The 12159-nt window shown below is 38.0% G+C and overlaps 1 protein-coding gene across 5 annotated transcripts in view; it reads right to left on the reverse strand.

The window, feature by feature from the left end:
- The window catches only part of SLC44A1 (solute carrier family 44 member 1), an 84335-nt gene that overhangs the window by 47192 nt on the left and 24984 nt on the right, over positions 1-12159 (reverse strand). For all 5 annotated transcript variants that reach the window (XM_074533640.1, XM_026792918.2, XM_014266486.3 and 2 more), the window contains exon 4: positions 10796-10932. In XM_074533640.1, coding sequence (XP_074389741.1) covers positions 10796-10932 — 137 coding nt within the window. The remainder of the gene's footprint in view (positions 1-10795; positions 10933-12159) is intronic.

Genomic DNA, 12159 nt, shown 5'->3' on the forward strand with positions numbered 1-12159 from the left:
CAGAGTAGTGTGCCCGACCTGTGTGCACACTTTGGCCCCACAATCCTGTTATTTGGTGGTTTCACACACAAAGTGATATCATGGAGACATACAAACATTTCTGTTCCATGGCTTCTTTTCAATGAATAGAATTGCTCCAGCCACTAGAATATACTGGAGCCATAACTGGAGCAAAGTACCTCAAAAGACAAACTTCCAACCTAGCTGTAGAATAGAAACTTCTTTTCGAAGCCTCCTTTCTGTTTTGCTGAGGTTTGGATTAGTAAGGAGCTAAACAGCCATTATCTCTGGCACTCATAGAAAACAGCTATATTTACCCCAATCTTATATATAAAGATGCTGTAGAAAGCCAGGACTTTTACTTCAAAGATTCTTTCTAAATGAGGAGACAAATTTTTGAAGGTCTTGTGTGCTCAGAAGACACAGTGCACAGAAGATAGAACACTCTGCTTTCCACAGCAATACAGTAAACACGAAGGTCCAAACTAACCAAAGGTGGTTAGGTAAAAATACTTTTAGAGACCAGAGCTCCAATACAGCTTTCCTTCCTGCATTTGCTTTGCTGTGAACCAACAAACAAACCCCTGCTAGAGCAGCATTACTATTCAAGAGTTTACAGCTTGAGAAATGGCAAGATTTCTAAGTCATCCAAAAAGAGGAGCAGTCCACAGAGGACACCAATGACATTCATATTCCCTGACTTATAGTAGTGGAAAGCATTCAAGGGGTTTTGGATTCCATTCTGGGAGTTCAGCTGCGTCTGCCCATCTATCGACACTTATTAACAGCAACTAAAACAAGGACTTCAATATCTAGAAACATGGACTCATATTCAAAGTCAAGGACTTGAACAGAAAAATACAAAACTATGCAGAGACAACAGGGATAGCTTCAGTACCAGGAGAAGCACAGTCACCTCAGGAGTTTAGGAATATGTTCATTTAAATTACAAAGAACTCCAAGCAGCTCTACATATCCCTCTCACATACATGTGGCAAAGCACAGTTCGAAAGACTACAAACCACATTTTTGATAGAGTAATTTATATTAACTTCCATTCTGAGTCTGATATCGTGCATGTATTGTGCACTTACATGGCATGACACATGTGACATGTTTAATGATTTCTTTGCCTGTGTCTTTCACACTGGTGATGAGCCCAGAAGGCCCCAGTGCCCAGAGCTGGAGGACCATGGCAGGGAGAATGATAAACTTCCAGTTGACCCCAAATTTGTGTGGGATCTGCTGCTCCAGCTGGATCCTCATGTATCTATCTGGCTTTATGATGGCATTCATCCAAGAATACTCTAAGAGCTGTTTGATATCATTGCAAGGCCTCTCTCAATTATTTTTGAACAGTCTTGGGTATCTGGGGAGCTCCCAGCTGACTGGAACCTGGCTAAGACTGTCTCAATGTTCAAAAAGGGCAAGAAGGATGACCCTGGAAACGACAGGCCTATCAGTCTCACTTCACTGCCTGGTACAATGATGGAGAAGATTATTCTGGGAGTTCTGAAAAACACCTGAATGACACCACAACCATTGTCAGAGCCAGCACAGCTTCATGAGAGCAAAGTCCTGCATGTCCAACATGACTACCTTCTAGGACAGGCTGGTTGATCATGGGAAGCCAGATGATGTGATCTTTTTGGATTACAGTAAAGTTTTTGATACTGTCTCTCAGAGGACCTTTCTGCAGAAAATGTCCAGCCCACAGCTGGATAAACACATCATGTGATGGGTGAGCAGCTGGCTCAGGGGTCAGACACAAAGGGCTGCAGTGAATGGGGTGACATCAGACTGCTGTGACCTGTCACTGGTGGGGTTCCACAGGGCTCCATCCTTAGGTCTTATCTTCATCTCATCCTCTGCTCTTGAACATCTTAATAAACAACTTGGACACAAGACTTAAAGGCCCAAAGTAAGTCTGCTGGTGATACAAAACTGGGAGGAGACATTCACTCCCTTAAAAGCAGAGGCCTTGTAGAGAGGAGTCAAAAAACAACAGGGCTGGGAAATTACCAACTGTATGAAGTTTAAGAAAGACAAATACTGGATTCTACACCTAGGAGAGGAAAAACCTGGATGTATGAACAGACTGAGGAATAAGACCCTGGAGAACAGTGCTGCAGACAGGGACCTGGAGGTCACTGTCAAGGGCAAGTTGGACATAAGTGAGCAGAGCCCCGGCAGCCAGGAGGGCCAGCTCTGTCCTGGGGTGCATCAGGAACAGCATCACAGCTGGGCAAGACAGGGGATTGTCCTGCTCTACTCTGCACTGGGGGCAGCCTCATCTTAAAGGCTGGGGGCAGTTTTGGATGCCACAGTATAAAAAAGATACTTAGTGCCTGAAGAGTGGCCAAAGGAGGGCAACTGAGATGATGAAGAGACATGAGGAGAAGCTGTGTGAGAAGTGGCTGAGGTCACTTGATTGGTTCAGCCTGGAGGAGACTGAGAGGAGACTTTATCACAGTTTGTAACATCCTTGTGAAGGGAAAAGGAGGAGCAGGGACTGATCTCTTGTCTGCAGTGACCAGTGAAAAGACCTGAGGGAATGGCCTGAAATTGTGTCAGGGGAGTTTTAGGTCAGGTTCACCCAGAGGGTGGTTGGGAACTGGAACAGGCTCCCCAGGGAAGTGGTCACAGCACCAGGCTGACAGAGTTCAAGCAGTGTTCAGACAATAATGTCATGTACATAGGCATGATTCTTGGGGTATCCTGTGCAGGGCCAGAAGGTGGACTTCGTGGTCTCTTGTGGATCTCCCCAACTCAGCACATTCTATAGTGATTGATAACTGCCTTCTAAAAAGCCATATGATGAAGCAGAGCTTATAGTTCAAAAACTTACTATTTTATTTCATTGCCTCCTTTACAGGTAACATCCTATTAGTTCATTAAGTTCTCTGACACAGGAATAAAACTCATAGACACAGTGCAGAAATGTTAGCAGCAATGAGACTGTTAAAATCACAACTCACCTCCGGACTTTCAGCCCAGCTCTACTCTTGAGTTCTGGGTGTTTTATGACTAAGTTCACCAATTAAAACTTAGTTAACATTGTGAATACATGACTCACAGATGACTATGCTTGACCAACCAACCCATGCAATAAAGGCTAGAGTATGATATTGATACTGATAGAGGTGCAGTTCAGGAAGGACAAAGCTTCCAGACTCTCACAAGGACAAAATTCTTAACACTTTTCTATATTTCTCACTCCAGAACTTTGCTGAAATCCATATGTCAAACTCTATCAAATCTAAATTGTTAATCTGAAACATACTAACCATTCAAAGCTTCATGCAATGAGACAACTTGGTATGCTACAAATAATTGGATATTACCTTAGCATATTATGGACTAGAAACGCAGCATAGAAAAGTGGCAGCTTAAAATACTGTCTCATGTATATAGCTGCTGCAAATTCCAGAGCCAAAAACCACAGAACTGGTAGGATGCCAAATACTACTTCCACAGAAGGTGGTATTTACTATTCTTTGCTGAGTTCTGTCAGTAAGAAAACAATGCTGCACGACCCCAGAAAAAGCATGCTTATGGCAAGTAATTATATGATACTCTCTTCATGGGCTCCTGTCAAATGGAAAAGGGTTCAGATCACCATGAAACAAACCACATCATGGTGACCAGACTCTATTCTTTGACTGCTAGGCCTGACAATAGTAATTTTAGCCAATCTACAACTATAGGAAGTAATTCTACTCAGAACACAAGCACTAAGCACAGAAGTTGAAGATTGCATAAATTTCCTATTTACCTATTTTAGAACAAAAATATTCCAAGAGCAGACACATAATGACTAAGAAAACACAAACTCCACTTCTTAGCCAGAGATTTCAATGGGGTCTAAAGTATCAGATGAACTGGAAGCACCAGAGGATTGCACAAACATACCTAAACATTGCTGCTATGCCTTTTGCAAATTGAGCAGGAATAGAGATAGAAGACCAATAAGGACAGAACTGAACCTTGACAACTAAATCTGATTTCTGGGCCCTAGCAAAATAGTGATGCCTTGAGATAAGTAAAAATGCAAAGAGAGACCACTTTGCAGTCAGGACTTGTCAGATTAATATGACAGAATTGTTCTCAGAAAAGAAAAGCTTCATTCTCTTCTACCCACTGCTGCCTTCCAGAAGCACAGTAGGTGTTTTCAAGGAAGAAAAGTAAGGTTTATATGAATCTTCAGCTCTAGTTGTTGCAGAGAGACGTATCACCACTTCTTTAAAACGATGAACATCAAAGGGCAGGAGAAATTACAGATGCTTTTATAAATTATAAATAAATATGGGACTGAAGTGAAAGTAAGCATTCTCCAATGCCCACAAGAATATTCCAAGAAAGATCCATCACAAAATCTCATTAGTTAGGTCTTCAGAAGTCTCTAGAATTGAAGACCACAAAGAGAGCTACTGTGATAGATCTCAAAATATGCTGTTACAAATAAGAGTATAAAAAAAGAAAATCTTGATTCAGAATTCATGTATCTATATATATATGTATTTTGAGTTGTAATTAAAAAAATAAGACAATACTCTTCACTTTCTCCTATTCTTAACAGTACAGAGTTGAAAAATATTAATTTACCTATTCCTCCACTCGTATTTCTTCCAGTGCTAAATAAAACCAGCTACTCTGGAATCAAATTAAGAATACATCTAGTCAAGTAGCAAATGTTTCTCGTACATATCTTTAGCTCTGCACAACTTAAAACTTAAGGATATTCTTTAGTGCTAACTAAACACCTGAAGAGAGTTTGTATTTTCTATTCTAAGAGAATTATTCTAAGAGTTCATCTTTTTTTGTTTTTGAAATATCCTCATGGCAATTAACGCTAACTTGCGTGCAAAAAATCTGTCTTTTTGATGCTTAGTGATTTCATTTTGATCTCTAGTTTCACATTACTCAGGTTATGAGATGAAGGAACAATAATTTTTCAACCTTCTCAAAGATATTCCTGCTTTTAATGACTTTACTCTTCCTGATAGTTTTCTCTTCTACAGACAGAGGAAATCACTGGTCCTTTTATAATGATAATCCTTGATTCCCTTGTCAGTATGTATGTGTGTGTATATATATATATATATGTGTGTGTGTGTACAGTAGGTGAATCCATGCTGAGAATATACATATTTATGTTTGTGTACAAATTTTTAAAAAAATTATAAAAAAGATTATAAAAAAATATTTTAAAAAATTATATATAAAACACAGCCTTTATGATGCCAACATAGCAGGAGTTTACAAAAAATGCAGTCCCTCTTCACAATTCATAAACATTACGCTTTCAGACAATGCTGAGCCTCCAACTTAATCCTCTTGTGATCCTCAGTAGTTTCACAATCTTTTCCCGAAGTATCAATAACCACTTTAAATTAAAACACCACTTGCATAACAATAGGTTCCCACCCCTTCATTCTGGGGACATTCCTTTTGATTTGACATTTTATTCCATGCAATTGATAGCAGCGAGTTTTTCCATATAATTCTAAATTTCAGTGGTACAACAGACATGACCACATTCAGTAGTCACAACAAGATTTATAACCTCATTGTTTCTTCCCCTTTCCAAATGGTTTATTAATGCGATCAATAACACAACACAGCATTATTGGAGGACTCCACATGCCGTCACTTTCTCTTGAGGAAACAATTTAATTCTAACTAGAGGATACATTTGCAGTACAACACACACCTGATAGACAGTTCAGGCAACAAGACAGAGTACTAGTAGATGACTCTGAATCTCAAAGCTGCTCATAATGTACTTTTACTCTAGTCAATAAAAAAATGACACTCTAAATTAACATACCCAGGTTTCCAAAGACCTGTGGGTGCAGAATTGCTTTAAGCATAAGGTATCTGTAACTAACACAGTACATTGTACTTCAGGAAAATCACAAGAAAAGGATTAAGTTTTAAGCAGCATACTCTCACTGAAAACAAAGGCAAGGAGAAAAAGAGCAGACGAAAAATGTTAGAGGCTCACAGTGACCCACGTAACAGCTATTTCAAACCAAGTGCCAACAGGAACACATGAATATGTCATTATCTTCAAACAAAAGAAAAATCCTTTCTGTTTCGCCTGTGGTTCCTTCTAATAGCTCAGAGATATCATCTGCTCAGATTTAGCAGGCTGATTTCCTTTATTGATCTATTTCAGGTCAGTCTCTATAGCAAATTTAATGAAGCATTCCTCTGGCTCTGTGCGGACACAGGCCACTAGCCTGGTCTAGCTACAGAATTCTGACTGAATGAAATGCCTGCCACAATGCTGCAGAATAAAAATTTTATTTTAGGTTCTTAAATATGCATTTGTTATTTAAACAACAAATAGGAATAGTAGTTCCCACACTGAGTAGGCACTATAGTTATCACTGAATTAAACACAATGGAAATTATAGCCACTTGTCTAGTGTTTCTCTTTAATAATGACACTTCATTATTCATTTGGCACAGGCATAAATTAATTATATCTTCAAGGATATTTCAAAATGCTTTAGCAAGTCCTTGAAAACATCAATGCAGTATTTCATGGACATCAAGTTTTGAAGCATCAATTTGGTTTCTGGGAAAGACAGCTTTCAGTCACACTTCTCAAAATACATAATTTTTTAAGGGCAAAAACCAACAAGAACATTGAACCACAAATACTCTGTGCCTGAGCTGTTCTATTGGGTGAGAAAATCCTGGGGAGAGCAACAGCAGTCAGTTCACAACATATAACATTCTCAGTTGTGTCCAACCGTTAGCTCTACAAAATCAAGTACTAGCATGGCTGTTTGAGAACAGCATTGCAACATTTCTCAGGTAACACTGCATCTTCCTGTGCCACTTTCAGGAGTTGCTCCAGAATACTTCTGTATTTTACAGCTTGTATCTCTGTACAAGTCAAGATCTGAGTGGACAAGTGCCCAGCTTTCTTTTTTGCTTTTTCCTCCTCTTGTAAAAGGTCCCAGCTGGTTCCAGTTTTCTGGGTGTGAATTATTGTGAAGACATTAAAGGTATGTGCTTTCTTGTGTTCTCAAAATCAGCTTGGTTTTGCAAGGGATGGGCTTCTTCTCTTTCTTGATGGGAAGGTACTGCAAATGGAGGACCTGACTGTGAGAGGCCAAGTGAGGTAGTGGTGGGAGTGAAGTTATTGCCCTGAAATGGTGCTGGGTTATTCACAAAAATCAGCTCCTTTTCCCAAATTACAGCAGAAGAACAAGGGCATCATTACTGATTCAGAAAGCTAAAAGGCTGCTTTATCATGAAATGGTCTTCTTGCCTCAAGCAAGCATTTTCCCTGCCCTAAATGTTTATTTATAATCTCACTTGCAGAACCGCACACCAAACGTATGAGCTCTGCCACACGTGTTCTGAATCTTTGGGATTGGTAGTTCTGTCCTTTTGTGTTGAGGCAATCAAGTGCATGCCTCACTTTAGTAAAAATACTATAAATGCTAAGCTAGCTGCAAATTCATATGTGGTATTGATAAAATCACTAGTCAACACAATGATGTTTTAATATGCTTTACTGTTACAGGGCTTGCAAGTGTTTTTCAGGGTGAAGAGAGAGGTGAGAATGTTGACTTCATGTTCAGAAGGCTTGATTTATTATTTTATGCTACATACTACATTATTACTATGCTAATAGGAATAGAGAGAAAAGTTCTCAGCAACTGGCTAAGCTAAGAATAGAAAAGGAATGAATAACAAAGGTCTGTGTCTCAGCAGAAAGCGAGAACAGCACCGCCGTGAGTGGTCAGTAAATCCAAACATCCACAGAAGACCAATCACGGACGCAACTGTTGCATTCCACAGCAGCAGGTAACCATTGTTTACATTTGTTGCTGAGGCCACAGCTTCTCAGAAAGGGGAAAAATCCTGAAGAAGAGATTTTTATGAAAAGATGTCTGTGACACTTCACATGTTACAGCTCTTCATAAAGATGTTTAGATTAAAAAACACATTTATTTGAACTTACCACACCACTGCTTGGTGGGCAACTGAGGCACAATAGGTGATTTCTTTGGGCTGAGGAAGGGTTCTTAAGCCATAATTCCTTTATGAATTTCAAGATGCACAGACAAGTAAGGTGATTTCAGGGATGGCATTCGAGCCAGGTGAAAACGGCCAACTCTACAAAAGCACATGCCACAACCTACACACTCTGTCACCAGATAATTGCTATTTTCAGGATGGAGAAAGGGTTAAAGCTTTCAGAAAGGCTCAACAGAGCAAAATTAAGAGCTGACTGCATTCTTTACCTATACATTTAAAACATTACAAGGCGGTTTGGTTTTTTTTTGGAATGTTAGAAGTTATGAGCATGAGAAAATTCAGTACCAATTATCACAAAACCAAACAGATTTGTCCTCCTTCTTCAGAACTTGACGGCGGAACTCTATTTTCTAACTATACATCATCACAAACACAGAAATTGAAATTAAGCTCTTTGCAGTCATGTTCAAGGTCCTCAGATTTCATTATTACTATTTTTACAGTGGAGTTAATGGTCACTTAAAATGGACTGCCAAACCTAATCCTAGCATTAATTAATTGAAATCCACTATCATAGCTACAAAATAGATCTCAGAAAAATTATTCTGCTTACTGAACTTTACAGTTTTGGTATTAATTCACTGTTCTTGCTCTGCTAAAAGGCTGAATCACACTTGAACTTTATTACTATATAAATGAAACTGTTACAATAATCAACAATTAAGCTGTTCATTTGCTGCAAAACATCATTTTTTGTAATTTGCATAGATTGGTGAAAATTTAAGCAGAAATATAACATGAGGATAACAATATTTCTCTGAATGGTGCAATTTCAGTCATGCACAGACTTCCTCTATAAAAGGAAAGCTCATTTTGGTAAAATACCTGTCTTTGACAAGTCATATATATAATGAAAATTGGGAATTGAACTCATTAGTGATTATGTTCTGCTCCAGCACCAGTTTTCATACTTTTGACCAAGCTCCTGGAAACTGAAAAAATTGCCTGTCATGTTAATTTTTTTTAAATTATCTTTAGGTTTTAAAATCTAAAGCCCTAAGAAAAATAGAATTAGAACAAAGACTCATGAGGACAAGACGCAGCATATCATGATTTGCGAGGAGCGGTCTTTGTTGTACTTTAAAAGATAGTTATACTGAACATATGTCAGGCACAATTAATAAGAGATTTAACTTATAGAAACCATGTTGGTCATAAAGAAAGACATGTCTGAATTCCATTCCTTCAAGAGATACTTAAACTCCACCACAAATGACCTTCACTACATACTAACAAAGAACTGGCCTGTATTAGTAAAAAAAACCACAGCATGCTCAGAGAAGGAGTAAAGAATGAAAGTGTAGATATATTACTATTTTCACTTGTAATTGACAACGGTGCACCAATCACAGGAGGAAGCTGTTTGTGCAGCTCTGCAAAAGCTGTGATGCCTTACAGTAGTTCAGGTTCCTGATTCAGCTGTCAGAACCCAGGCATGCAGGTACAGTGCAGTGGGAGACCAAGGGCACTAACAGTGGCCCCAGGGCCATTCCAACTCAGTCTGCTTTCAAACAAGAGTACTCACGTATGTAGGGGGATGCAGTATGGGTAAATGAAGATGGTATAGAATGTAATCGTATCTCCTAAAGAGCTGAAGCTGTGCCAGTAATTAAGGAATAGGAGCCGGCCTGATTTTAACAGGCCACACCTGTAGCCAATCAGAACAGTGTTATAAAAGAGTGGATTGGTTGGTTGAGGGCAGCTGGAGTCAGGTGGCTGCTGTGAGAATAAGGAAGAGTCAGTGCCTAGAGGAGATGCCTACAAGAAACACCAAGGAGGTATGAAACTCCAGCAATATGGAACCTTTGCAATGTACTGATAATAGAGCTCTTGCAATATAAAGACAACACACATAACCTGTGCTATTACAGAAATAAACATTTCCATTTCTTTTATGAAAAATAATCAGTTCCACTGCTTTGAACTAGGTCATCCAGACTGTCTCATTTTTAGTCAAGTACCTTGCACAGAACTATTACTGCATTATTTTAAAAGATAACTTTAGGACTCATCCCACACACTAGGAAAATGTTCCCACTTGAGTAGCTAAAAACTGCTAAAATTTCCTCAAATTAATTTTATATCTTTATTTTGTATGTCCAAAGGTTGATTATTTCTCACGCATTTTATCCCACTGACTGCTAAATGGGAACTGAGCTGGTAATGTCAGTATTACTACCATGGAAAAAAGTACAGCTCTTAAGGAAGACAAGGTATAATATTTCCTTTGTAAATGCAATTTGCTTCCTTTATACTTCCTTTTTAAAGAAAAGCATAAGAAAATGAAACAAAAAAAAACCCAAAAAAGAACAGCACAGTAGCATTGAATAAAGGCAAGAATATTTTCACACATACTGCCATACTCTGTGCCACAAGTGCCATTAAACAGCAGCACAGGTCTCACTAACCCCCTGTACATGAGAACACTTAAACAGCACTACTGTTAAGCAGCAATGTCAGAATATTTCCTTAGAAGCTGAAAACATATATATAGTCAGACATCGCCTCAAATGTTTGTTACATTTTGCACTCCTATTTTAAAAACAAGCTTTCCAAACTGCCCAAGACACTATCATACTAAAAGATACAGTAATGTTTTAGCTTAATGAAAAGAGCACATTATTTCCATTCATATTTCTTAGTACATATTTCATTTTTAGCTCAGCTAACGCATGAGTCTTTTTTCAGATCCTGCAAAACGTGAACAAAGACAAACCTATTTTTTTCATACCATTAGTTTCTGCAAACTTCTGTATATCAGCCAGAGTTTTCAATTCTTTCCTTGGGCAAGCTGATACACACAAGGCAATAGACTTAATCTTCTGATGTACTAGATCAATGTTGCATGGATCCAAGAAGAATACATACCTATGGAAGGAAAAAAGATAAATTACTTCTACTTCAATTAACAATTACACTGAACAAAATTTCAAACTATGGGATTCAGTCAAGACTGAGTGATTCAGTCCACCCAGAAATATAGGAAATTTGATATTATTGTAACTGTGTGGATCAAAAGAATTTATGTACTCAACATATGCATAACAAATGTATTGGTATTTATGTACCTCTGAATCACACAAAAAGGATGTTTAGCTCTACCTGATTCAAGTCCATTCAAATGGTGCTACTCACAAAAACAGTAGTAGTCCTACCATGCCTCTTCACACATATGAGTCCAAACATTCATAACCCTTTACTCAAACCTTAAACTTGACTTAGAGAATTCAAAATTTTTTCCAAAAAGACCCAACAAACCAAATAAAGTCACTCTTATTCTGCAAAAAGAAAAGGTCCATGGCTATATTAATGAATATACATAATACCAGTAATTAAGAACAGCTTTTTAGTATAGATTGATTTTTCCATGTCATGACTGAATTAATTACTTTGGTATTTACTTAGAAATAAACTGTCTTCAGATATTTTAAGTAGAATTATCTAATGCTTACGTGCAGTATTTTAAAGATATTTTACTTGCTAACTTTTCACAATGAATGTAATTTAAAAATCCAATGCATGAAGTACAAATTATAGATGCTTAACTAACATCTCCTGGCTATGTATATGTTTTATGACAAACATTAACCCTACAGAATTTCCAGCGATGATACAGTAGAGATGCATTTCTCTTTGAAAGTTGAACAGTTCTTAAATCCCTACAATTCTGGTGATGGACTATGCATTGAAATATTTTCTTCATATTACCTAATATCATATGAAAACACCTGAAATCTGCCACATAAAATGCCATTTCTATTTTTGTAGTACTCATGATGGGAATTCATTCTGCAGCCAGTAAAAATCCCTTTTGCTCCTAGAAAGCATTTAGGTCCTCCCTGAACACCTTCAGTCTATATGCTAATTGCTGTCTACTGTTCTATTACCCAGTGTCAGTGTACAAGAATGATTACGACGTAGTACAATCTTCCTTAGAAGTCCATCAAAACTCATGTCGTCTAAATCATCTGTAACATAGTAATAGATTACTTGCATTCTTAAAACATGAAAGTAATTTTTTGTCAATATCTTGACATAAGTCAAGAAGTCTGAGAAACAAGTGTAAAAATGAAAATTCTATCATGCAAAAACAGT

The sequence above is a fragment of the Zonotrichia albicollis genome, chromosome Z, assembly GCF_047830755.1.
Source record: "Zonotrichia albicollis isolate bZonAlb1 chromosome Z, bZonAlb1.hap1, whole genome shotgun sequence".
Taxonomy (NCBI): Eukaryota; Metazoa; Chordata; class Aves; order Passeriformes; family Passerellidae; genus Zonotrichia; species Zonotrichia albicollis.